Genomic DNA, 27538 nt, shown 5'->3' with positions numbered 1-27538 from the left:
AGAAGGGTTGTGTGCTCTGGTCAGTGCTTGGTTTCAGTCCAAAATGTGGCAGAGGAAAACAGGGAGACAGAAAAGAGGAGGGGGGGGAAAAAGGAAGAGGAGCCTTACACCAAATGTGCATAAACCAACACAGAAGATGCATCTCCCTCCAACCCTGATCAACCTCAGTGCCTGAAGAGCCACTTCAGCTCAACAGCCACCTCCAAAATTACTTCTTAATAAAAGGAAGTTATCTTTTCTTAGGTACTGTGCTAAGTCATGATATGAAATGTTACTGCAACAAGCAGAGTCACAGAAATCAGAACTGAAATGTGAAACTACAAAATCAATTTCTAAGACAGACATATAGACACAGATCAGGTAATTTGATTTTCATCTTTAAAGCTCTGTGCATGAAACTCTGCAGGGGGGGAAGGTTACCAAAATCTCAAGCTTTTCTAAATGCAGTGAGAGAAATCTAAACATGAAAACACGATGGACTTAGGCAGGAGAATCACAATCAGAGCTCCCAGCTATGATTCTGTGCAGTTTTTATGTGATAGGACAATGTCATTTAAAGAAAAATGGAAAGGCCAATGATGGTTAGGGTAAATTTGGCACAAGAAAGTCCAGTTGGGATTTCTGTAAGGAATCCTGGGGGTGCCAGGTTCTCAGGAATTACCTGGGACTGGCTGATGACCCAAAACCCTGGCAGTCCAGGAGAGGCAGGGGCAGGGGACGGTGCATGAGGTCCCAACATCCAAGTGCTGTGTGCTCTGCTCACCGCAGCAACTCACCTTGGCTCCTGTCACCTGCCAGCTTTTCCTACCTACCTTACTCCCTGTAGACTACATTTCATCTCCTGCCAGCTCTTCAGCAAGACACATTCAGGAAGAAGCTGGACAAGGGTTTTTTTGGCAACATTTCAGGGTGCTCCGAGGCGTGCTGACAGCTGCTGGAGGTGCTGCACTCTGCAGTGCAGGGAGTGTGGAGGAGCAGCAGGGCTGCCCCAGCAGCCCCTCACAGGTAGGTGGCTGGCATGAAGGGGTTGTCCCCCTGCACTCGGCTCAGGTGGATCATGGCTCGGTCGTAGGCCACCTGCACCGACTTGCGGATGCTGGTTTTGCGTCCCTCCATCATCTTCAGCTTGTCCACGGTGTCATCCACGCCCAGGGGAAAGACTTTGTCCCGTGGCAGCCACTGCCTGCAGCAGAGAGGAGTGCACAGACCTGTCACCTCCTCCCCAGGAGCAGTTACACCCACGTAATGCATGTATTCATCATCAGTGCCCTTCAACGATGGTGCAAATGTTTAAATCCCTGCATTTGACATAGAAGAAGTCCCTGCAGCCAAAATGCCTTCTGAGCACAGACTTCTCTCTGCATGTTTAAATTCCCCAACAACATTATAATCCCTGTGTGCTCCCACATCCCAAAGATTATGTTAAATCTTCTCGCTCGCCCTCACCACGGAGCTGTGTGCACACACTCACCAGGTCCTCTTGTTGTCAAAGAAAAGGACAAGGAAGAGCTTTTCTCCTGCCTCTGTCTGCCTCTGCTCCCCCAGCTTCAGGACATCCAAGGGGGGCACAGGGATGGGGACTCCGTTGTGCAGCAAACCCTCGCGCGGCATCTTGGGGTCGATAATCTGGGGACATGGGGAGGACATTTAGCACAAAATCCTTCCAAGCAATGAACAGAATGCATTCTTTTCCTGTTCTTTCAGTGTATCCAAGCTAGACAAATTAAGTCTACTTTGAGTGGGTAAGCAAAATTGCTTGTTTTCAGTGTCTCTTTCTAAAAAAATTTCAGCTTGAGGCTTCCCCTGTGGGAGGGAAGCCTAAAGCCAGGTACCCCATCTTGAAAAATTGATGTGTGTGGTTCAGTGTGGCTGTAAATGCATTTACACTAATGTGTAATTGAGTACAAACTCGGTGTTAAACTGTTAAACTGTTAAAACTGCTTTGGCTGGCCAGGATTGCCAGCAGATCCATGGATATTCTCTCTTCTGGGCTCCCACTTGGAGTAAGAGCATGGATGAGGGTCACACTTCCAGCAGAATCTGCCCTTTTTGATGGTATTAACAGATAAATATCCAAAGGCAGATAAACAGTGAGAAGTAACATTCAAGGGACATGCATATATGCTCATATTTAAATCAAACATGCAAGTTTTGCAAGAGGATGTAGACGTGACAAGGCCAGCTGGGCACCTACAGATGGAGCTGTGCTCACCAAACAGGAAAATGTGCAGGCAGCAGAACCTAGTGCCTGCATTTATAAAATTTAGGTCTTCTCATCCCCACAGTACTGATGACTTTCCTCAGAGGAGAGGAGAGTGAAAGAGCTCCTACCCCTGACAATGAGAGACCAATGTTTTATGAATCCTCTGCAAAGCTCTGAAACAATGAGCACGGGGAAAATTCACTCTGCAAAGGGGAAAGGAGAAACAAAAAGCACATATTACATTATTTGGGGAAGTTTTCCTTTTCTGTCTGGTTACAGTGCACAACAGATCTGTGTTCTGGGCTACCTGAGCTGCAAGGTCAGGCTGTGGGAGAGCCACAGGGCACTTACCAAGGCAGGGTAGGAGGGATAACCACGGCACTTGGCCCACACCAGCTCCAGGGGTTCCAGCTCAGCCTGGCTCTCAAAGGACATCAGGAGAGGCCTGCCTAAGGGACAGCAGGAGACAGAGCTTAGGAGCTGGTACCAGCAAGAGGGTCATGAAAACACAAGGAACCACACTGTCATCTCACCCAGGCCTCATCTCAGTAGCAATCAACTAAAACAGATGAACAACTGCAGTACTTAAAAGCACACTAACAAGACAAAAAGGATAATCACTTGTTTGTATCTACATGAACTGGGTGTTTATGATAAAATTCAGCATGTACCAAACTCCAGTCTTCTTTGTGCTCTGTCAGTACAGTCAGGTTCAGCACTAAGATAAAGCCACAGTCTCCTAAATCATGGGTCATGTGGCTTCACATGAACTCTTCATGTTAATCAGAAATGTTAATCAGACTGAGTCACTGAAATCAAATGGCCCCACAATGGATTTGGTCATAGATATGAAATCAGCCAGTCCTGGTCCTGGAAAAAGAGTAATCTTCATTAATGAAAATGCTATATGCAATAACCTAAATCTGTAACAAAGCAGGTAACAGTGCCCAGGCAGGTCCAGCCTGGGTAGTTTGTGCAGGACTGGCTCCTGGCATGCTTTGAGATGTGCTCCCCCTGCTTCAGGTGGGTCCAGAGCAGGAGGTGCTGGGCAGCAATTCTCACCTGAGCCACTGAAATCAGAGTCTCCATTCACACCCTCCAAGAGGGGCACCCGAGAAAGAGCCGGCTTCCCTCGGCTCCGCTTGGGAGGCATCAGACCACTGTCAGGAAGATGTGGAAAAGTAGGGCATTAGGAGAAAACAGATTATCCTGGACAACAAAGACAATGGATTCCCCAAACTGGGTGAAAATCCTGAAAAATTACAGCACTGGTGCAACACTGACATGAAAAGAACACTGAATACTTGTGCAAAATCTGATCTCTTCTGGTGAAAGCACACTGGACATCATCCCAGCTTTGCCATGAGCCATGAAAAGGCCTCACAGAAGCCCAGCTCTAAACATGAGGAAGAAACCCAGTGAAGACTTCACACCTGAGAGCTGATGAAATGATGCCTGGAGCTTGCATGGGCTACACCAGTTGTGTATAGGCTCCAGAGATGACACAGCAGCTCTCCGGTGAAACTCCAGTATGAAACTGGACTTTGTCAGCCCATATCCTGAACATCCTTTCACCCCCTTACTACAGACATTTCAGAAAATGGACTACCTCCACCTCAAGCAATCATATTTTTTCACACATTGTAACTCTTGTTTCTTTTACAGTTTTCTAATAAGCAACCTATTGTGAGTGATTTTGGTGCTGGAAAAGAAAGACTGGAAAAAAAGTAGCAAACAGAGCTGCTCCTGGATAGAATAATTGCACAAGTTATCCACGAGACATCAGAAGATGTCAGGTGCTTGCTTTAACTCTGTTCAGTCATGTTTGAAGTGCCCAGTTCTGCTCTTAAACTTCTGAGAGGAAGAAACCAGCTGTTTAGTAGGTGGTAAAAGTTCAGCATTTCCTGCAGTGCTGAACTGAAAATTTGAATTCAAGTTTTTCCAAGTTTTGGCTCCCAAGAACTGCATCAGCAGAGAGGATGTGCATACACTGAGAAAGAGCAGTGTAACACACACCCACTTGCTTGAAAAATCAAGCACTGCTTTTGGGACCTGCAGCTTAAGAGGACAGGATGAAAACTCAGCAGCTTTTTGTGTTTTAGAGTCAACACACAAGTAAGTAACAGTCTGGGCTGGGTTTGGAACTAAGAACAGAATCAGAGAGATTAATCCAGACACAGAAGGTGTTTCAGGGAACAGTTCTGCCTGGGCCACTTACCTGCAGGCTTCCAACACCAGCCCAGTGCCCAGGGCAGAGCGTTTCCGCGCCTGCCGCTCCCCGTCGGGGCAGGAGGGTGAGTGCTGCCCGCCCTGCCTGTGCTCCTCCCCGTTCTCCAGGGAGCACTCCAGACCCCTCTGCAGCTTCACACCGTTCTTGGCTTTTTTAAAAAGGACCGAAGTCCGCCGGCCCACGCTGCTGAGGGCGGGGCTGGCAGGGCTGTCTGCAGGGGGCAGGGCCAGGCCGTTGAGGCCGTTGTTGGACGACAGCAGGCGTTGGAAAGCCTGGCTCTCCTGCTGCAGAGCCTTCTTGTCGAAGAGCTCCCTGTCTGACACCATCCTCCTCTGCAGCTGGTTCAGGGACCTGCTTTCACTGATGGGTTTGAGCGTTGGAGGGTCCTGCAGAGAGTCCAGCTCTGAGAGGGTGGGTGCGGGTCCTGTGGGCTCCAGGGTCGGAGGGTACGCGAGCTTGGCACCATCTGCTAAAGGAATAAAGAATCTGCTTGAACATTTTAGCAAGAGTCATTCCCAAAACCACCAACAGCCATTCCCATCTTTCACTAAGGTCACAGGAGAAACAGCAGGCTTTGACTGCTGACGAGCACTAGAGACCTGGAATCAAAATCCTGCTGCTCACCTTTCTCCCCTTCCTCATCCCCTTCCCTGGATGTTGTCTCCAGCCCCTCCCGTGGCACAGTGTCCCCGTTGGGCAGGGCCTTGCTCTGCTGCTGGGCCAGTTTGTGGCGGATGGAGTTGATCTCGCGCCGCAGGAGCCGGATGCGCCGCGTCCGGGCGCCGCTGGAGCGCATGGTGCTCACCGTGTCCAGCTTCTCCAGCAGCTCCTTCAGTTGCGCCTCCAGCGACAGGTGAGCCCGGTTCTCCGGGACCAGGATGTTATCCACTGCAGCACAAGAGAAGGGAACAGTGAAGGGAAGGAGTAAGGCTTCTTGGAGAAGCATCTGGGGCCAGTGCCAGGCCTCATTCCCTTTGATGTTTTCCATGAATGAATCGCTTTAGCCCGGGGAAATAACTTTGGAGCTTGGACTTCCTTCTTTGGATAAAAAGCAGTTGATTCAACTTGACCATCCCTCAGTTCCTGTTACTGCCCCAGAGGCAACAGTGAAAAGACACATCTGCACCCCACACAGAACAGCCTGTGGTCTAGGCCCTTGTCAGAAACCAATTTCATTGTCAGATTAAATGACAAAATCAGACCACAAACATAAGCGGCCAAAACGTAACATATTTTCATTCCTCTGGCTCTGCTGGAGGGCTGGCATCCGCTGGAGCAGGACAGACAGCTGAACACCTACACAAATTTCATAATGACTGTCCATCTGCACCCAAGAGGACTTCAACATTTAGGAACCAGATGGCACACTGCAAGCTCTGTGTGCTTGATGGCTGTACTAAGTTTAACCAAGTTACTCAACCAATGCTTTGGTGCTGCATCTCAAGAGGGCCGCGGGAATGGATAGGGTTGTGTTGGGAATGGAAAGTCTCAGCTAGAAGGATTGCTAAGGTCCCAGTACCTTCACCCCTCATCACCCCCTTTCAGCCCTCAGTGCTCCATCTAACCCAGCTGCTGTACATTTTCCCAGTTAACAATGAAATAGATGAGCTTTCCTCGCAGCAAAAAATCCCAGACCCAAGTCTGCAATGCCCTTTAAATTAGTGAGTTTGTACAACATTCCTGGCACAAATCAAAGAGCACGGGCTGTTTACAAGGCTCTGCCAACACAAACATGCACTAGGAGAGCTGGAGCTAAGCTGCACCTAGCTCAGAGTGCCCAGCTCACCTGAAATCCCACTCTCTGGGGGTCTAGAGGAGTTCTATATGTGCCTAGGTAAACAGATGGATAGGAAAATTCTCCTATGCAGAATGGCCACAATTTCCATGCAGGCTGAACGACATGCTCAGAACTAAAGCTATGATCTGCCTGAGGGGAAAAAAAACACTACTCATTACTCACCATCCTCCCAAGAAAAGCGGTAAAAGTCGTGGGGCTTGGGCGACTCAGGCAGGTGAATCCCCACGCCAGTGTCAAAGCCGATGCTGTCGGCCTGGCGCCGCGCGTGACGCAAAATCGCTCCCCCGAGGTCCCGGAGCCGGACAGCTGCTCGGTGGAAAATCGTGTCTTTAGCATTATACCTCATGCAGTTGGCAACTATAAGGTTAAAGTCTTCCTCAAACTCATCCAAGGTTCGGTACAGGTGGGACTCCAGCTTCCGCCTCATGGTGGAAAAATCCATTGGGTTGGAAATGAATTCCAGGTAATCTGGAACCTAAACATATAAAACCTGTACAATTACAAAAACCATTTACTAGCCAACCAGAGCGCACCCATCACAAGCACTCTTAATGCCCTTTCCACTGGCAAGGGGCAGCAACAGATGTTCATTTCTGTGTCACCCAGGCAAGGCAGACACACCCTGGCTCTGCAAAATATTACTCATCCAAGATGTGCTAAACTTTCAGAAAAAAATGCCCTTTTTTTGTCCTGGACATATTATGAGTCCTTTTTGAGATAGTTTTTAGTCCACCAGCAGCTTGGGACGAGGTGGTTTTTGCTTCTGCCCAGCAATATCTCATCTACAACCCACTAAGCACCTCTAGGAAAGAGACTTGCCTCGTTCAGGTTAACAGGCTCTGTGAAGATCTGGGCAGCATCCTTCTCCTGCAGCAGGTCCAGGGTTGTGCGGAGCAGGACATTGAAAGGGGTCAGCTGCAGTTCCATGGCAGCCTGCTGCACCTTCACCTGGCAATGGGAACACAGCCATGAGGACAGGATCTGTGAGTGGTGTCTCCCTCCAGATTCCTCTGAATCATCCTCCCAGCTTTACTCAGTGGTGGAAACCTCAGGCCAGCACTGTTGTAGAACTTCTGGCAAACACCTTGCACTCTCCATGTGCATTGCCCAGTCCAATCCTATGACATGGGGAACTCCTGTTTATTCAATCTCACAAAGTCAAAACAATAGGAAACCCCAGGAAGTTAAAGGATACCACAATTAAAAACGAAAACAGGCTTTGCATGCCTGGTAAATTATCCTGGAGAACTCCCTGCCTCAAGATATTGTTATTATGCCAATTAGCAACATTATATAAAAATTAAAAGTATGCAGGCATTTATACAAAAAACAACATCCATAATTGGACTAGAGAGCAAAAACAAAGTTTAAGACATAAGCTCTCAGACTTCAAGGCAGAAACCAAACAACAGTGGTTAGATGTCTGCAAATTCCTAATATAGCTCCTTCTATCCCTTAGGAAGTCTCTAATACCGTTTGATTTCAAACAAACAAGTTGTAGCACTGAAAATCTCCTGCATGGAAAATCTATTCAAAGAACAGGATAAAAGTATTTATTTGTCCTTTAACATCTTCATTTCTTTGATCTTATAATCACTCGTTATGTCATTAAATCAACACTTCAGAAACAAAGGTAAGCAAGTCTGTTTACACAAAGCAAACTGCATTTGGTGTGCTCAGCAACAAGACTGCATCAATGAGAGACTGAATATAGACAAAGACCACACTTTTCCCCCAAAACAGGAAAAAAGCCAAACAGAGATGCACGATTCTGGAGCATCCTTCTGCACTCACCTAAAAGCTGGGCTGGGATAGAGCCCAACTAGATACCACTTTCCTGTGGTATTTTATCCTTTTAAAAAGCACACCACAGTTTCTATAAGCTTTTATGGATTTAGCCAGCTGTGATAGGGTTACATCAAGATATCAAAAGCAAACAAAGCCCAAGAATGATTTTTGGTTTTTTATCCTCCTACTTAAAATATGTTCACACAGCAATGAGGGCTGAGGCACTGTAAATGTAAATCAAGGACAATGAAGCAAATGAACCATCAAAAGGACTCCAGAAAAGCTGTGGGTAGTTTCTGGCCATGGAAAAAATTGCTCTCAGAGGAGCTGTGATCACAGAGGATGCTGCTTTCCCTCTCCCTGCAGACAGCCTGGAAGTACCCAAGCAAGGCCTGAGAATGTGCAGAGGCTCACTGTGTGCAAGAGAGCCTTTTCTGGAGCTGTCCTGGAGGATAGACTAGCCAGAGAGCACAGCTGTGGGTGCAGCAACCAACAAAATAAGGATAGCAAAGACAGGCTAGGCTGGCAAGCATTGGAAGCAACTAGTAAAATTTGGAGATGTGCACATAGGTCAAAGGAGAAACTGGAAAATTAGTAAATGGTCTCCATCTTAAATTTTTTCTTCTAAAAATGTCCTTAGAGGACAAACCACAGGAATTTTTAGCTTTAGAAATTAAGAGGTAAATTGTCATTTAGACTTCTCTCTGGAGAAGGTGTTACCAAACTCCTGAAATAATCATGAAAGAGACCTAACTTCTACTCTGCAAAACACTTGGTTCATGCCCAGAAATAGAAGGGGTTCTGTAGGTCAGGAATCAAATCCACTATTAATGATGCAAATACATCTTGTCAGCACTCTGCAGCCCAGCCCTGGTTCTGGGGGCAGAGGCTGCACAGTGCAAACGTGTGACTGGCACAGGGACAGGTGTCTCTGCACACCCAACAGTCAGAACATGTCAAAAGAGGAAAAGGTACAAGAAAAATTGTTATGCTCCTCCTGCAGCACAGAGAGCTTGCATGGGACTGAAGTTAAGAGCAGGAACTGGACGGCCAGAACTCCCTACCTGCTCCCTTTTGAGCTTTTCCCTCTTTCGGATGAGCTCGATGAGCAGCCGAGCCCGCTCCAAGTCATGCCGGAGCTTCTGCCAGTACTTCAGCTCCTCCTTCACTGCACTCGTCTTCTCATCCTGCTCCTTCTGCAAAATATGAGTGGGGTAAGATAAAAAACACCACAGGCTTCCTGTGTTTCCTTCTTTTTCTAGGAATCCTCTGGGAGTTGCTCTCAGAGTCTTCCTCTTACTGCCTTGTCTCTTGTTCAGACCACGTCCCCTCCTTCCTCCAACATTTAGCTGTCTAACAGAGAGAACATCAGCTTTTCTAGATTTTACCTCATCTGTGAAATTACCCCAAATTGTCCTGCAGCTTCACCCTGGGAACACACTTCAGTGTGTGCTCATTTACACCCTCCCTGCTTTTAGATCCAAGTTTACTACAGAGGCTGGAAATTTTCCTGTGCATTGGAGCAGCAGTCCAAAGCATTTACAGTCTAAAGGGAAGGCAACCAAAGACAGGGGAGAAAAGAGCTTTTTTTTGCATAATCAGAAGACTCAGGGGAAAAGCTCCTACCTGCTGTCTCACCAACACCAACTTTAGTGGCATCATGGATATCCCACTAATACACTAACTCAGTTCTTCAGGCATGAGCACACCAAGAGGAGATCGAGAGAGACTTAAAACTGATCTTTTCACCCTCGCTCCCCTCCCCAGCCATGTGTAAAGCTCATCTCCTGCTGGAAGCCAAGCTGTGAGTCGTGCCCCGTGAGCTGAGCCGGGCAGCAGCGGGTACCTGCTCGGCGTTCCTCTGGGACTGCAGGTGCGAGTGCAGCCGCCGGATCAGGGGCACGCCGTTCCTCGCCTGCCGCTTCAGCAGCCAGTAGTTGTGCAGCCTCTGCATGAACTGGTTCTTCCTCTGCAGGGAGAGCCCACTGCAGATCTTGTTCAGCCTGAAGGAAGCACAGAGTGTCATGGCTTTGCAGACCCTAGGGTCTCCTGATGAAGCTTTTGTTCACTCTGAAGTACACACAAACTGGGACAATCTGGGATCTCCCCACACGCAGACAGATGTGCCCCCTTTTCGTACTGGAGGGTCCCACCAAGCACTGGCCACAGCACGAAGTATGAAATCATCAATTCAGCTCCAAGCCTTAATTTCAAAACTACTTCCCATGTCAAGAACCTTCCAGGGGCCATTTAAGTTTAATGTTATTAATCTGGAGCCTGGGAAATTAATTTGACAGGAGTACAAGAATAACAGATCACCTATTTTAACCTTTGCTTACCATTCTTATCTTACACATGGTGCCTTATCAGCCTATCTGTTAAAATAGACACATCAACACACCTCCTAAGGCACCAAACAAAAATTCAGCACTACCTAGTTCTGCATGAGGGAGAGCTGGGAGAAAAATACAAAAATACAGCCAAAGTCAAAGCTGCTTGCAACACTGTCGGGTTTGACATGCTCTGTAATAAAAGGAGGAATTAAGAAACTATGGAATGAGATCTCAAAAATTTTAATAGTGGGATGACCCCTACCTGCCTACCAACCTGTAATGCCTCAAGTATTTTAAAAATGCCTTCATGGCAGATGGGTGTTTGCCATTTGGGACCACCTAAGAGTCTGCATTACACAACAGCTTGGGATGGCTGCTCAGCAAAGCCAGAAAACCACAGTGACACTCAGAAGAAACCCAGCCACAAGTTACGCTGCAGAGCACTCTGAAAACAGTTATTGCTAAAGCCTTGACTGAAGATTCAGTGTTACCAAGGTCAACAATGAGAGAGACTGAGTCCTTAAAACAGACCCTGTTCAGCTACAGCTGTCCAACTCCTTCCCTAAGCCTGCAGCACGCACCTGTAAGAGGGAATTTGTGCAACGGTCACCACGGGCATGGACGAACGCCCTTTGGTCACGTCACCAGGCTCCTTTTTGATCTTTTGTTTCAATTTCACTTGGTTCTTCTTCACAGACCCTTTGGGAGGGCCAGAATTGGCTTCCTCCTCTTCCTCCTCCTCCTTCACAGTGACCTCCTGCCAATCACCACCAGCAGCTGGACACCCTCTTCTCACCGTGCCAGGCGGGGAGTGGCTCTCACAGTAGGCAGTCTTGCGCACGGTGAACGTCGTGCCGTTGATGCTGGTCTCCCTCATGGGCTCAATCTTCATGAAGAGACCGGCTCTCTGTGCACAGGTGACGTGGAAGGCAGTGTAACAGTTCACCTTGTGGCACTGGATAGCAGCTCCCATGCCCTTCTGCTTGCAGATACAGCATGTGAGCTTCCACCGAGCTGGAGGGATGTTATTGATCCCTTCGATGGGCTCCAGGAACACAGTGTTTGCAAAGCAGACCTCTGGGATCCAGATGGCACAGACCACGTGAGCCCAGCGGCCATCGCTGGTCTGCTTGAAGGCTCCCCCTTTGTTTGGGCAAAGGACACAATCCACAGGGCGAGAAGGGGACTGTAAACAGCAGCGGCAAAGCCACTGCCCCTCAGGGATGTAGGGCACACCGTAACACTCCTGGTGCACGGCCAGATTGCAAATGTCACAGAACAGGATGACATTGCTGTTGTGACACTCATCGTCCATGCAGACACAGCAGAAGGCATCCTCATCGATGAGGGACTGCTGAGCCCCGTTGTTCCGGCTCTCAAGGTACGACTCCTTTTCCAACCGATCCACCAGCAGCTCAAAAGTGTCAGCAGAAACTGTCCCATAACCATCAGCCCTTCTCTTCTCGTTGACCATCTCCAGCCATGCCAGATCCTCCTCATCCATGTCATACTCCACTTCTCCGTCGAGGTCCTCGGGAGGCTTTTCAATGTACCGGTAGTAGGCAGCAGGGAGGGGAGGAGCATCTGGCTGGCTGAAGGAGTCCACCACACGGAACTTGGGCTGGGGCAAGTGCAAAGATATCCCTGGCGTGTGCTTGGAGCAGGACTCCTTCTTCTTGCCTCTGGAAGGTGTTTTCTTAGATTTGGAAGTGAAGAGGGGCTGCTCACTGTTCTCCTTGTTGCTGTTGCACTCGGTGATGTCCTGGGCTGTCAGCTCGTCCTCGGTGATGAGCTTCAGGGGGTCGTAGATGCTGATGCGATGGAGCCGCCCGTCGATGTCCACCTCCACGATGCGCTGGGCCTGCGCGTAGGTCAGCGTCTCGCGGGTGGGCGAGCACTTGAGGCTGTAGGGCGAGGGAGAACGCCTCCCCTCCAAGTGCTGCCGGCACCTCCTCCGAGGCTTCCTCATCCCTGTGGTCCAGAGACCCTGGGACACAAGAGGACAGAGGACAGGGTAAGACAAGGAGACAAGCAAGAGGCAGCACAGACTGAAAAACTCGCTCAGTGCTGCAATAGAGTGAATTTCTACCACAGATTCCAGCAATTTCAGGCTCCCTGAGTCTTTACACCTTAGATACAGGCAGGTATTTGATATATCAGCCATTTCTTGCAATGTGTATCAGAGCACAGCACCCTCCAACCTCCTCTATTTGCACCTCAGATGTACATTCCACCACACGACCAGTGAGAAAAACTCAAAATAATTTGACAGCACAATATACAAACAGTCTGCTGACCAGATCAGCAAACCATTCAGATCCCCTGAAATTCAAACAACATTGTTCACATCTTCTTGCACCATTCACATATTAAGCTCACACAAACCAACAAATTCTCCTCTGCTCTTTTGCCTGTGACTTTTCATTTATATCCCCAAATGTGCTGGTTGTTTTCCAGGTAAAAAGGAATGCACTATTCAGGTCTTATGAATGCAGTTTCCAATTTAATTTTTTTTTGTCAGCTCCAGATGAGAAAACTAATGGTTCTCCCTCAGTCCAGGAGGGAGCTCCTCCAGGTTTCACAGTTGAGGGCTGACACCACCGATCCTTCCATTCTGACACTGCAGATGCAAAAAAGTCCCATAACGAAAAACCATCCTTCAGTTTTGCTTTTCCTTCTGTTAAGGGTCACAAACAGAACCAGAGGATGAACTGAGCAATGCAGCAGAGACCAGATGTGACTCCCTTCTGCTCTTCCACGAGGAAGCAAAGAGGGATAAAAAGGCGACAAGCAGCATGGATCCCAATGGACTTACGAGCTCTGGCGTTAGCCCCTCTGGAGCCACAATTCCCATTCATCCACCTGAGCCACCTGGCTATGGAGAGTCCACAGGGCTACAAGCAGGAAAGCAGCAAGACAGCTCCCAGCACCAGGAGCCGTGAAATGGCATTTGCTCAGAGCCTTATCAAAAAGCCCCAGCCAGCTCTGCCCGCGCACACTGCTAATCAGCAAGCCAGATAATTAGCTGAGAGTCGGCTGCTGACATTAAGGAGGTGCCTGTCAGAGGGGAGCAGAGGAGAAGCCTGGGGAGATGGTCTGGGGGAGGATTCAGACATGGTGGCAGCAGCTCGGAGATCGCAGGGCGAAGGAGGGAGCTGGCAAAGAGGAAAAGCAGAGAGGAAGCCAAGTGAGTAATGCAAGAGAGAAGGGCAGAGTCAAGGATGGGAACATGACTTATGGGAATAAACAAGCTGAGGCTGAAAGAAGTCAGAAAGGAGACAAAGGAAAGCAAATGTAAATTCTCTGTGAGAAGATAAGCCAGCCCAGAGTTTATCTGTTGCTATGCAGAGGCCTGAACCAGCACCTCACCCTTATTTAAAGCAATCCACACATTCAGTTCCTTTCTCTGGGACCCACAGACAAGGAAACACACCACAAACCCACAATTTGTACTCAGCCAATGCAATATTTGTGCTCCATGAAGGACATAGCTCCAGAAACTCTTAATTGTGTGCCACAGCAAGCAGCATCTCACAGGACCAGGACCTACAAGAAGTCCAAGCTTATTCCAGAAAGGAGCAAATTCCAGGTGCTATTTAAAAAACACATCTGTAAGATAAAATCAATGGATGCCAGAGGAAAGAAACAACCTGAAACAGCTGCAGCCCCCTCTGCACCTTTTGCCAACCAAAACACCAGCAAACTCTGGCTGCCCTTGACAATGTCCCTTCCTGCTCCTGCCATGCCTGTGCTTGCCCATGGTCCCCTCACACACCTGCCAAGGGTTTATGCCCCTCACACTGACATTGATGCCTACAATGAAATGTGTTGGTGTCCAACAGATGTCACAGAGCTGTTTGCCTTGGCACATGCAGAGATCTCGATCTTTATCAATGCCCTGATACTGCTGTAACCAAGTCAAGCTGACGGAGATGCACGGGCCTCGAGAGAGGCCCTCCCTCTGCAATAGGGAGAGTACGAGACGGGCCATGGATGAAGTTTCAGGTATAAAGTCAGGGCTCAGCAACAGATGGGGTGCGCCATGAGCGGTGTCAGATCTCAGCAGCAACTGAGGGAACGGCGACATGCCCTCAGCTGTCAGGCACTGGCGGGAGCTCCCCTCAGGAGCTACCCCGCGCACCGAGGGCTCAACTCCAGTAGCAGCCAGCGATCTGAGCCAAAACACAGCAGGGACTCGGACAGAAATGAAACCGTCCCGGGGGGGGGGGGAAGGAGAAGGCGGTGAACCCCGGCGGGACCGAGCCGCGGCCCGGGCCCAGCGCGCGGCCGCGCCTCCCCGCGGAACCGCCACAGCCTCCCGAGACAGGCAGCGGGCGGGGCCGCGCAGCGCGAGCGCAGCAGCGCTGCAAGGCCATTGGCTGCCGCCGCCGTCCATCACAGCGCCAGCACCAATAGCAACGCGAGGCTCTGCGGGGCTAACGGCGGGTGCGCTCGGCCCCGCCTGGACCAATCGCGTGGGAGAAGGTGGGCGGCGCCCCCGCCGCGCCGCGAAGAGGGGGGGGCCAAGATGGCGGCAATGGGGGGGCCCGGCTGACACGGCGCTGCCCGTTCCCCGTCCCCGGGTGCTCTCCGCCGCTGCCCCCTCCTCGGCGAGGGACCGCGGGCCGCTCTCGCCGCACCGAGTCGGAGCAAGGACGCGGGAGAGGCCCGCAGGCTGCGGCGCACCGGCCTCCCCCAGCTCCTTCCCGCCCGCCCGGTCACCTTCCCGCGACCCCGGCGCGGGGGTGTGTGAGGGAGGAGAGACCCCTGAAGGAAGGGTGTCGCGGCCTCCCGCGCAGAGCTTTACCTGGCCGGCTCGGCGCGCCGCTGCCGCGGCTTCTCCACCGTTGCCGCCGCCTCCTTTTGGGGGAAATTTTTGTTTTTGTTTCTCTTTTTATTTTTTTTTTTCCCTCTCTTTTTTTTTTTTTTTTTTTTTTTTTAATTCTCTCCGCCTCCCCCTCCCCTCCCCCCTGGGGCGGACGGGCTCACCCAGCCGGCGGCGGGAGGGGAGGGCACAAGATGTCGGCTCCGTCCGCTCCGGCTACTGCCGCCTCCTCAGCGCCGCCTCCTCATTGCCGCCGCCGCCGCTGCTGCCGCCGCTGCTCCCGCCGCTGCCGCTCCGGCCCCGGTGCCGCTTCGCCCCCCACCACCCTCACCTCCCCCCCGCTCCCCCCCGGGGCTCCAGCGCCCCCGACGCTCTCGGTGCTGTGGAGGCGGGGGGGGGGGGGGGGAACAGGGGACACACGCTCAAGATGGAGGCGGCGGTGGCGGCGCGGGCCGGCCGAGCGGCGGGGAGAGGCGGCAGCCAGCGGCCAGGCGGGGGAGGGGGCTCCGCGCTCCGCTCCCCCCGCGGGCAGGCACCGCCCGCCCCTCCCCGGTGCCTTCCCACACCCGGGCCGCGCCGAGCGGGAGGCCCCCGGGGGCTGGTGGTGACGGGAGGGCGGGGGGGTCCCTCCGCGCTGCCCTCGTGGCTGAGGCGGGGGTCGCTGCTGGCCGTGTCCCCCTCCGCGGCTGACAAGGCAGCACCGGGCAGCCGCGGCCTCCCGGAGGCCGGAGCGGGCTGCCCCTGCTCACATCATCCGCGGGGTTGGGTTTGGGAGCTCGGGTACAGATGTGCGGGCCCATCCCAGGCCGGTACCTCACAGCCGGGAGCCGTCAGGCCACGGGAGATGAGGTGGGGTTTTTGTCCCAGGCTCGTTTGGGGTGTCTTCATTTTGCAGCCCACTTTTTTTTTTTCAGGAGGCATGGGGTCCCAGGAAACACCCTGAAGCATGATCGGGTGCCAGAGTCCACCCCGGCTACACTCCCAGAGAACCTTTGCCTGCCCCAGTTAGTCTACAAGCAACATCAAACAAACGATGTAAATAGCAAGAACCTGTATTTATTTTATTTCAGGTCCAGAAGGCCTTTTCACATGCAGAGGTGTGACAGGCTGGAGGGACTAGAGAGAGAGGGACTGAGGAGATTGAACAAGGAAGTTAGCAACTGAGATAAGAATTGAGATAGGAATTGCAGAGGCTCCCACACTTACTTTTTATAGAGCATGCCACATACTTGAACATATGTGCGTTCCACCTCCCACTCTGCGCAGAGTATTGCATAATATCACCATCTGAATTTATAGAATTAACTGTTTTAGAAGGAAGCAAAGAATGTTGTTTTCCCTCATTTACAGTCCAACTGGAGATCTTTTGTCTCTTAACGTATGTTAACCGTGGAATCTGAGAGCAGCTAGTATGTGACAGTCTGTTTTGCAAAGTACTCAGGTTGCACCAGTTTGTTGCAGCTTTAAAAGCAAAGAGAAAGATGTGCCTTACTGCTGAAAAGTCTTTACATATCCCTTTGAAGTATATACTGTGTATATATGGCGTATACTTTTTTACAGATCTACTATTTACATATCAAAACTTGAAAATAAATAAAAAACTTTTTTTTTTTTTTCATGAAAAAGAACATTTCAAGGATTTAGAAATAAAGACCCAATACTACCCAACACTCTCACTGATTTACAAAGGATCTCACAAAGAACAGCTGTATAACAGTATGGTCCTAGCCATGAAGGATAAAACAAACCCTAAAACAACCTATGGCTGCATTTGCTTCCTGGTTAAACAGTAAATAAAATAATTTCAGTAATTGATGAGCGACTTCAAAGGCTGAGAGAGCTGGGTTTGTTCAGCCTGGAAAAGAGAAGCTTTGGGGTTACCTAACTGCAGCCCTTCAGTACCTGAAAGGAGCCTACAGTAAGGATGAAGAGAGACTTTTTCCAAGAGCATGTAGGGACAGGGCAAGGGGGAAAGGTTTCAAACTAAGAGAGGTTTAGATTGAGTAACAGGAAAAAATTCTCTGTGATGCTGGTGAGGCACTGGAACAGGTTGTCCAGGGAAGCTGTGGCTGCCACATTCCTGGAATTGTTCAAGGCTAGGTTGGATGGAGCAACCTGCTCTAGTGAAAGGTGTCCCACAGCAGGACACTGCAAACAGATGTTAAGTCCCTTCCAGCCCAGGCCATTCTGTGGTTTTCCTTCTTTATGTGGGAATATTAACTGGGTTTTACTTGATTTTTTTTTTTTAATATGACCAACTTTTGCAAACTCTAATTTTTTACCTCAGTTTTGAAACTTTATACTCTTAAATTTGCACTGAATTAGCTTATTATAATTATATTAGGTTCCCTATTAAGAACAGTGGGATGACTTGTGCACAGAGATGTCCAGACATCTCTGATGACTGAGGGCCATGTGTTACAACATCAAAACAAGTTATACATCATTTCATTTTATATCAAAGCTGTGGAACTAATGTGTTATTTCAAAAAACGTTCTGAACTTCTCTCAAATCCCAGAGGCACAGCTTAATTCAATTTATTTGCTGTCCCAGTTTTTAAAGGGTGCAAGTGCAAAATTAGTTGCTTCAAATGAAAGCAGCAGACAAGACACCTCAAACAGAGTTGGGCACCTTCATTCATATTACAATTTTCTCCATGTTTATTCAAGCATATAACACATACTTAAAAAGGGAAGAGAAGTATCATTTAAAATTGAGAGCTGACCTTTTTCTTTGTTGATTTATGAAGCCTCAAAACTGACTTGTGTTTGTATCTCTTTTTGGCTGTTTGTTCTGCTGCTGTTTTCTTCAGAATTGCTGAAATTAGAGCAATTGCTAAACAGGTCCCTTGTGCATTAAAAGTTAAAATCTGATATCTCAAAAGTGATAAGCCTCAGTTGCCATGTATTTTCACTGGAATTTTATACATATATTTATAACCCTCTTCAGCCTCACTAACATCAGAGAAGTCACACAAGCACCCAGCACTACCTCCTCAGTGGTCCATATTTTTTTAATCTCCAATGTTCTCTAATTTTAAAACACTTTTTTTCAGTTGAAGTGTTCTGAAGACAGATCTGAAATGATGGTTTATGGCAGGAGAATTTTTGTTTTTCCAGCCAAACTTGGCTAGAAGAAATTAACTCACTTTCATGTAACAGCAAATCAATGAGGGTTGCAAATATACTAACCCTTCAGTATTATTTAATGGAGTGCATGCCAACAAAAAAGGAGAGCTGACTGAATCAGCTGTGAGCCAGCACCAGCTGAACATCATCATTAAAAGCTGTGTAAGCTCATCTGCTCAGAAAATGGCCTTGTAAAGAGAAATCAGGCAAAACATCCCCTAAACCACATTCACCTGGAAACTGTGACGTTTTCAGTGTAGATTTGGATTCGATGATCTTTAATGACCTTTTCCAACCTGAATGATTCCATGATAAGTGCAATTAGTGCAGCGAGTGTCCATCCTTTTGGGGGTAAAACAAATTACCAGGGGCTATTCTGGTCTTCATTCAGTCTTTCACGTCTTGTTTCTTTTAGCTGTGAAAAGAAAAACAGCCATAATCACGTTTCCAGCCAACACTCTGCTGACCCATGATACAGGAAAAATGCAGAGGATTAGGAACGCTTTCCCTGGTTGCTCAGGCAACAGCAAGACATGGGAATATGAAAAGGTATTACCATCCTTTGTACAGAATCTCATTAGAGTTCTCAGTCGTGTTTATAATCTTCTGTTTTTCCTCTTTCCCATTGTCACATATTTAAAACATGAACATTATTTGTTTAGTCTGCTACCTAGAATGTGAAAATGTTAAATATAAAACCAGATAATCTGTATTTTTCCTACAGGATAAAATAAGTATTTTTTGCTAAGTGGCTGTGGAAATTTTCAAAATTATGCACTGAAAGGTTTCTAGGTGGTATCCAAAACACAGCTACTATTATCTCTCTTTAAAAATCCTCTGATTCTCTGGCATCTCTTAAGAAAATAAAATAATTATTCCTTAATCTGCTTTTTCTTTCCCACTTACATGTGCAAGTACCTAACAAATAGGCTCCATAAAGTTGCAACTTCTCAGACCTAATTAACTGTCAAAATAAACTTATAGAGAAAGATTGTTTCTGAAGGCTTTATTTTCCAAATTAAAAAAAGATGCTTGGAAGTCAGAAATGAATGTAAGAATAGCAAGTAAATAGTATTCCAAGTTAGACATCTGTAACTTATCTGAGACAGGCACAAAAATTCCATAAACATACCTGTGTGAATTTATATCATAAAAACTTAATACAAACAGCAAATCTATTTTTGGCTGGCCTGATTTATGGAATTTTGGACCACTTAATGGCTGAGGGATTATCACTTGGGTTTCTGTTTTTAAATATGTAAACTATACTTGTAATGAAAGGAATGTCCATGAATTATGTGTCAGTGGTTTGGATTTTTGGAGGTGTCCGGCCACTCAGGGCCACTGGTCCCTGGAGGCAAAGATCAGCCTTTTTCCTTGGGAAAGAAAAGTGGCCAGCCCAGGTTCCTGATGTCAGTTTGTAGGGTTCCCTTGCCACTTTTCTTTCCCAGGGAAAAGGACCGGTGTTTGTCTCCAGGGGCCTGTGGCTGTGAAGTGGCCGGACACCTCCAAAAATCCAAACGATCGAGGATGTGTCGCAGACCCAAGCTGCCCCCACCTCAAACCTGTGCTGCCCTGACAGTCCCAAGGGAACCCTACAAACTGACATTAGGAACCTGGGCTGGCCACTTTTCTTTCCCAAGGAAAAAGGACCGGTCTTTGTCTCCAGGGGCCTGTGGCCCTGACTGGCCGGACACCTCCAAAAATCCAAACGATCGAGGATGTGTCGCAGACCCAAGCTGCCCCCACCTCAAACCTGTGCTGCCCTGACAGTCCCAAGGGAACCCTACAAACTGACATCAGGAACCTGGGCTGGCCACTTTTCTTTCCCAGGGAAAAGGACCGGTCTTTGTCTCCAGGGTCCTGTGGCCCTGAAGTGGCCAGACACCTCCAAAAATCCAAACGATCGAAGATGTGTCGCAGACCCAAGCTGCCCCAACCTCAAACCTGTGCTGCCCTGACAGTCCCAAGGGAACCCTACAAACTGACCCTAGCCCTAACCCCTAACCCCAACCCCTAACCGCAACCCTAACCCAACCCGAACTGCAACCCTAACCCCTGCTGCCTAACCCTGAATGCAGCTCCTTAGCTCTACAAAATGGCGGCATCCGTGTGGTCATGTGACAGGGAGCAAGATGGTGGCGCCCATTGGGTCACATGATGGGGAGCAAGATGGCGGTGTCTACATGGTGGGGGTGATGTGGGTAGTGGGTATTGTAATGTGCCAGGTGGAGCACTAATTAGGGGTTGTATAGGTATATATTAAAAAGAAGAAAAACTCTATGTCCGGTGCAGCAGTAGAAAGTTTCAGGCTCCCGGGGAGTAAATTCTTTTTTTTTTTAATAATTATTTAAAGTTTGTTTTTTATTTTACTCCCAGGGAGCCTGAAAGTTTCTACTGCTGCTTTTTGAAAGCTAGAAAGGGAAACAAAGTTAGAAATGAAAAGATGGAAAGAAAGAAAAAGACAGACTTAAGAGCCCACTTAAGAGCCCACTTAAGAGCCCACTTAAGAGACCACTTAAGAGCCCACTTAAGAGAGCACTTAAGAGACCACTTAAGAGACCACTTAAGAGACCACTTAAGAGAGCACTTAAGAGACCACTTAAGAGACCACTTAAGAGACCAAAAGAAATAGGAAAAGAATGGCAAAGAGTAAAAAATGAGAAGGGTTACGGTGAAAAAGAAAGAGGGTGAGAGTGAAAAAGAGGACAAACAATAGAGAAAAAAAAGAAGAGAAGCTGGAGAGAAAAAGAAATAAAGAGTAAAAGCATCAACTAGAGAGAAAAATAAATAGTTAGAAATAGTGAAAGAGAGAAACAGAAGAAAAGACATACAGGGAAATAGAGAAGCAGAGAGAGAGAGAGTTAGAAACAGTGAGAAACAGAAACAAAGTTAGGGACGGACAGAACTGACGTGACAGAAAGAAAACTAAGAGAAGAAGCAAAGGAAGAAATACAGTGGGGAAAAAAAAAATTACTAAACCACACCAAAAAAACACAGGAGCCAAAGGGGGAAGGGGAGGGAGCGGGGGGCATCATTATTAGGGTTGATTCAAATTTATTGAATATTTTTTTTTATTTAGACTCCAGCAAAACACATGGAAACGATGTATACAAATGGGAACCCTACAAACTGACATCAGAAACCTGGGCTGGCCACTTTTCTTTCCCAAGGAAAAAGGCTGATCTTTGCCTCCAGGGGCCTGTGGCCCTGAAGTGGCCGGACACCTCCAAAAATCCAAACGATCGAGGATGTGTCGCAGACCCAAGCTGCCCCACCTCAAACCTGTGCTGCCCTGACAGTCCCAAGGGAACCCTACAAACTGACATCAGGAACCTGGGCTAGCCACTTTTCTTTCCCAGGGAAAAGGACCGGTCTTTGTCTCCAGGGGCCTGTGGCCCTGAAGTGGCCGGACACCTCCAAAAATCCAAACGATCGAGGATGTGTTGCAGACCCAAGCTGCCCCCACCTCAAACCTGTGCTGCCCTGACAGTCCCAAGGGAACCCTACAAACTGACATCAGGAACCTTGGCTGGCCACTTTTCTTTCCCAAGGTAAAAGGACCGGTCTGTGTCTCCGGGGGCCTGTGGCCCTGAGTGGCCAGACACCTCCAAAAATCCAAACGATCGAGGATGTGTCGCAGACCCAAGCTGCCCCCACATCAAACCTCTGCTGCCCTGACAGTCCCAAGGGAACCCTACAAACTGACATCAGGAACCTGGGCTGGCCACTTTTCTTTCCCAGGGAAAAAGGCTGATCTTTGTCTCCAGGGGCCTGTGGCCCTGAAGTGGCCGGACACCTCCAAAAATCCAAACGATCGAAGATGTGTCGCAGACCCAAGCTGCCCCCAGCTCAAACCTGTGCTGCCCTGACAGTCCCAAGGGAACCCTACAAACTGACATCAGGAACCTGGGCTGGCCACTTTTCTTTCCCAGGGAAAAAGGACTGGTCTTTGTCTTCAGGGGCCTGTGGCCCTGAAGTGGCCGGACACCTCCAAAAATCCAAACGATCGAAGATGTGTCGCAGACCCAAGCTGCCCCCACCTCAAACCTCTGCTGCCCTGACAGTCCCAAGGGAACCCTACAAACTGACATCAGGAACCTGGGCTGGCCACTTTTCTTTCCCAGGGAAAAAGGTTGATCTTTGCCTCCAGGGACCAGTGGCCCTGACTGGCCGGACACCTCCAAAAATCCAAACGATCGAGGATGTGTCGCAGACCCAAGCTGCCCCCACCTCAAACCTGTGCTGCCCTGACAGTCCCAAGGGAACCCTACAAACTGACATCAGGAACCTGGGCTGGCCACTTTTCTTTCCCAAGGAAAAAGGACCGGTCTGTGTCTCCAGGGGCCTGTGGCCCTGAAGTGGCCGGACACCTCCAAAAATCCAAAGGATCGAAGATGTGTCGCAGACCCAAGCTGCCCCCACCTCAAACCTGTGCTGCCCTGACAGTCCCAAGGGAACCCTACAAACTGACATCAGGAACCTGGGCTGGCCCCTTTTCTTTCCCAGGGAAAAAGGCTGATCTTTGTCTCCAGGGGCCTGTGGCCCTGAAGTGGCCGGACACCTCCAAAAATCCAAACGATCGAAGATGTGTCGCAGACCCAAGCTGCCCTCACCTCAAACCTGTGCTGCCCTGACAGTCCCAAGGGAACCCTACAAACTGACATCAGGAACCTGGGCTGGCCACTTTTCTTTCCCAAGGAAAAAGGCTGATCTTTGCCTCCAGGGGCCTGGGCCCTGAAGTGGCCGGACACCTCCAAAAATCCAAACGATCGAAGATGTGTCGCAGACCCAAGCTGCCCCCACCTCAAACCTCTGCTGCCCTGACAGTCCCAAGGGAACCCTACAAACTGACATCAGGAACCTGGGCTGGCCCCTTTTCTTTCCCAGGGAAAAAGGCTGATCTTTGCCTCCAGGGGCCTGTGACCCTGACTGGCCGGACACCTCCAGAAATCCAAACGATCGAGGATGTGTCGCAGACCCAAGCTGCCCCCACCTCAAACCTGTGCTGCCCTGACAGTCCCAAGGGAACCCTACAAACTGACATCAGGAACCTGGGCTGGCCACTTTTCTTTCCCACGGAAAATGGCAGATCTTTGTCTCCAGGGACCAGTGGCCCTGAGTGGCCGGACACCTCCAAAAATCCAAACGATCGAAGATGTGTCGCAGACCCAAGCTGCCCCCACCTCAAACCTCTGCTGCCCTGACAGTCCCAAGGGAACCCTACAAACTGACATCAGGAACCTGGGCTGGCCACTTTTCTTTCCCAGGGAAAAGGACCGGTCTTTGTCTCCAGGGGCCTGTGGCCCTGAAGTGGCCGGACACCTCCAAAAATCCAAACGATCGAAGATGTGTCGCAGACCCAAGCTGCCCCCACCTCAAACCTGTGCTGCCCTGACAGTCCCAAGGGAACCCTACAAACTGACATCAGGAACCTGGGCTGGCCACTTTTCTTTCCCTGGGAAAAGGACCGGTCTTTGTCTCCAGGGGCCTGTGGCCCTGAAGTGGCCGGACACCTCCAAAAATCCAAACGATCGAAGATGTGTCGCAGACCCAAGCTGCCCCCACCTCAAACCTGTGCTGCCCTGACAGTCCCAAGGGAACCCTACAACTGACATCAGGAACCTGGGCTGGCCACTTCTCTTTCCCAGAGAAAAGGACCGGTCTTTGTCTCCAGGGGCCTGTGGCCCTGAAGTGGCCGGACACCTCCAAAAATCCAAACGATCGAAGATGTGTCGCAGACCCAAGCTGCCCCCACCTCAAACCTGTGCTGCCCTGACAGTCCCAAGGGAACCCTACAAACTGACATCAGGAACCTGGGCTGGCCACTTTTCTTTCCCAGGGAAAAGGACTGGTCTGTGTCTCCAGGGGCCTGTGACCCTGACTGGCCGGACACCTCCAAAAATCCAAACGATCGAAGATGTGTCGCAGACCCAAGCTGCCCCCACCTCAAACCTGTGCTGCCCTGACAGTCCCAAGGGAACCCTACAAACTGACATCAGGAACCTGGGCTGGCCACTTTTCTTTCCCAAGGAAAAAGGCTGATCTTTGCCTCCAGGGGCCTGTGGACCTGAAGTGGCCGGACACCTCCAAAAATCCAAACGATCGAAGATGTGTCCCAGACCCAAGCTGCCCCCACCTCAAACCTGTGCTGCCCTGACAGTCCCAAGGGAACCCTACAAACTGACATCAGGAACCTGGGCTGGCCACTTTTCTTGCCCAGGGAAATGGACTGGTCTTAGTCTCCAGGGGCCTGTGGCCCTGAAGTGGCCGGACACCTCCAAAAATCCAAACGATTGAAGATGTGTCGCAGACCCAAGCTGCCCCCACCTCAAACCTCTGCTGCCCTGACAGTCCCAAGGGAACCCTACAAACTGACATCAGGAACCTGGGCTGGCCACTTTTCTTTCCCAGGGAAAAGGACCGGTCTGTGTCTCCAGGGGCCTGTGGCCCTGAAGTGGCCGGACACCTCCAAAAATCCAAACGATCGAGGATGTGTCGCAGACCCAAGCTGCCCCCAACTCAAACCTGTGCTGCCCTGACAGTCCCAAGGGAACCCTACAAACTGACATCAGGAACCTGGGCTGGCCACTTTTCTTTCCCAAGGGAAAAGGCTGATCTTTCCCTCCAGGGGCCTGGGCCCCTGAAGTGGCCGGACACCTCCAAAAAATCCCAACAAGCAAGGATGTGCCCTCCACTGGCACCTTTCCAAAGCATTGTACTACATTCCAGTAATACTCTGCATTTCCAGTGTTTCAGCCTGTCTGACCCTCATCCTGACCCTTAAAATGGACTAAGGAATTCTAAAACAGCCCTTAGGAAGGTGTAACAATGCCCTAAAAGACCCCAGACAAGTCCTAACAAGCCTTCCAAAATCCCCTAAATATTCCTAATGGTCCTGGAGAAACACTCAAGGAAACCTGCTCAGCCTCCAAACCCTTCCTGTTGCTCTCTAGCCCACAGATGTCATCCCTACCTTTCTCCAGGGGGTCCTGTTGTCCTCTGAGGGTTCTGTCGTTGTCCTGGTGTGAGGGTCACTGCCTTGTCCTAGCGGGAGCGTTCCGGTGTGCTCTCGCTGTTAGGGTTGCTGTGTGGTGCTGCTGCTGGCAGGGCTGAAAAGGGAAAAGGCTCTTGTTAGGGGGGCTGCTTAGGCTGAGGTTAGGGCTGGGGGGAGAGGTGGTGCTCCTGTACCCTAACTTGCCTCCTAAGCTGTACCCTGTAGCCCTGATCTCCACTGCACTGTCCAGCCCTCAAGCCCTCGCCCTTTACCCCTCAACCTCTCCCTCTGCCCCCCAGCCCTCAGGCTCTGTGTGTCACCCTCGAGCCCCCCCTTTGCCCCTCAAGCCCCCTCTCAGCTGCCCCTCAGCTCCTGTGCGTCACCCTTAATCCCTCTCCTTTGCCCCTCAGCCCCCAGCTTCTCCGTGTCACGCTCCAGCTGCCCCTGCCCCCCTCAGCATCTCTCTGTCACCCACTGTCCCCTCTCCCTGTGCCTCCCTCAGCTCCCAGCCTCTGTCACCCTCAAGCCCCCACAATGCCCCTCAGCCTCTATGTGCTGTGCCATGAAAAAACAGAAAATTTCCCTAAAAACCCCTCATCTTCAAAATGTCCTAAAATCCCCACAAAAACATAAAAATAGCCTCAGAATACCCTTAAAATACAAGAAAAATACCCTACTTTAAAAAAAACCCTAAAACACACCTAAATATCCCTAAAAAACCTTTAAGAAATCCCTCAATATTCCTAAAAGAGCTCTAAAAATATCCCAAAAATACTTAAAATGCCCTGATAAGACCCTAAAAAAACCTAAAAGTTCCCTCAAAAGACCCAAAAATACCCTAGTCCTAAGAGTCCTCCACATACCCTCAATAGACCTAAAAAAGCCCCAAGAACACCCAAAAAAAAACCCATAAAAATTCTAATTAGTAGTAAGAAAGCCATGAAAATACCCTAAAAAAAATCTTTTAAAAGCCCTAAAAAAGCCCTAAAAGTATCCTAAATAGTCACAGAAAATTCCTAAAAAGCTCCTGTGAAAAAAACCCTAAAATATCTTTCAAAAGCCCTAAAAAAACCCCTAAAAAAGTGCTCAGTCCCCAACCTCTACCAGTCACTCTCTAGCCAGCAAACATCATCCCTACCTTTTCATTAGGGTCACTGCCTGCAGCTGCTGGGAGGGTTCTGGGGCTGTCCCAGCATTAGGGTCACTGCCTGCAGCTGCTGTTGAGGAACACTGGTGTTCTAGGGGTGTGTTTAGGGTGAGCTTAGGGTTGGGGTGAGGGCTGCTGCTGTACCCTAACCCTTCCTGGTACCCCGTGCCCTGTCCTTTGTACCCCTAACCCTCAGGGTCAGCTCTCCACCTGTCAAGTCCCCCCCTTTTTGCCCCTCAGCCCGCAATGCCTGTGTGTCACCCCAAGTCCCCCGACACTGTCCTGTGGCCCCCTAACCTCCACCGTGCACTTTCCACCCTTGTAGGGGTGGTTTTAAGGGTGAGGTTAAGGGTGCTGTGAGGGCTGGTTCACCTGTCACCCTCAGGCACCCCCCACTTTGTCCCTCAGGACAGCCCCTGCCTCTCAGCCTCCTTGTGTCACCCTCAGGTTCCCACCACAGCCTCTCAGCGTCTCTCTGCCACCCTGGAGCCCCCCTTTTTACTCCTAAAGACCCCTTCTGCCTCTCAGCTGCCCCATGTTCTGTGTCACCCTCCAGCCCCCTCCCCTCAGCCCCAGGTGCCTTTGTGACACCGCGCAGCCCACAGACGCCGTCCCTGCCTGTTTCCTTTGGGTGTTGTCCTGCTGCGAGGGCCGCACTATCCCCACGAGTCCGGGCTCCCATGTCCTGCTGCAGGGAGTCACACCTGGGGGATGGGAGGAGTGAGGGATGGGGCAGGGGCGGGATGGGGAGGGGTGAAGGGTGGAGAGAGACTGGGGAAGGGGTGGGCAGGAAGTACATGTAGGGGTGAGGGGTGGAGATGGGGACAGAGCAGAACAGGGCAGAGGGAAGAGGGACATTTGGAGGGGGCAGTCCACATATCCCAGACCCAAGCTGCAGCAAAATACAATTTTAGTGAAAGGGCAAAGCCATACACCACCTGCAAACTGACATCAGGAACCCGGGCTGGCCACTTTTCTTTCCCAGGAAAAAGGCTGATCTTTGTCTCCAGGTGCCTCTGGCCCTGAGTGCCTGGAGACCTCCAAAAATCCAAAGGACTGAGGATGTGTCGCAGACCCAAGCTGCCCCC

General features: G+C 49.9%; 1 protein-coding gene and 1 long non-coding RNA gene across 5 annotated transcripts in view; both read right to left on the bottom strand.

The window, feature by feature from the left end:
• Positions 1–344: 344 nt before the first annotated feature.
• On the bottom strand, positions 345–15859 carry BRPF3 (bromodomain and PHD finger containing 3). 3 transcript variants are annotated; one of them, XM_053963987.1, is made up of 12 exons: positions 15342–15859; positions 10934–12339; positions 9866–10022; positions 9084–9215; positions 7051–7179; positions 6394–6706; positions 5058–5321; positions 4422–4902; positions 3266–3363; positions 2555–2652; positions 1472–1626; positions 345–1183 (listed from the first exon to the last, which is right to left on the bottom strand). In XM_053963987.1, the coding sequence occupies exons 2-12, from the start codon at positions 12319–12321 to the stop codon at positions 1000–1002; spliced, it is 3399 nt and encodes a 1132-aa protein (XP_053819962.1). In that variant the 5' UTR covers positions 12322–12339; positions 15342–15859; the 3' UTR covers positions 345–999. The 3 variants fall into 3 exon arrangements, with proteins under 3 accessions (XP_053819962.1, XP_053819961.1, XP_053819960.1); XM_053963986.1 differs by lacking the exon at positions 15342–15859 and adding an exon at positions 15160–15241; XM_053963985.1 differs by lacking the exon at positions 15342–15859 and adding an exon at positions 13168–13640.
• Positions 15860–16213: 354 nt separating this feature from the next.
• Positions 16214–27538, bottom strand: part of LOC128799522 (uncharacterized) — a 29575-nt gene continuing 18250 nt past the window's right edge. The window contains exons 1-5 of one of the 2 annotated variants that reach the window (XR_008434748.1): positions 26442–26671; positions 25283–25418; positions 18540–18721; positions 17904–17995; positions 16214–16464 (exon numbers count right to left, since the gene is read on the bottom strand). This is a non-coding gene — a long non-coding RNA (uncharacterized LOC128799522). Of the gene's footprint in view, positions 16465–17903; positions 17996–18539; positions 18722–25282; positions 25419–26441; positions 26672–27538 lie in introns of those variants that run through there. The other variant, XR_008434749.1, reaches the window with a different exon arrangement.

Source organism: Vidua chalybeata, chromosome 24 (genome assembly GCF_026979565.1).
Source record: "Vidua chalybeata isolate OUT-0048 chromosome 24, bVidCha1 merged haplotype, whole genome shotgun sequence".
NCBI classification, from domain to species: Eukaryota; Metazoa; Chordata; class Aves; order Passeriformes; family Viduidae; genus Vidua; species Vidua chalybeata.
The sequence above is the reverse complement of the archived record's forward strand: the minus strand, read 5'-3'. Positions and strand labels throughout refer to the sequence as shown.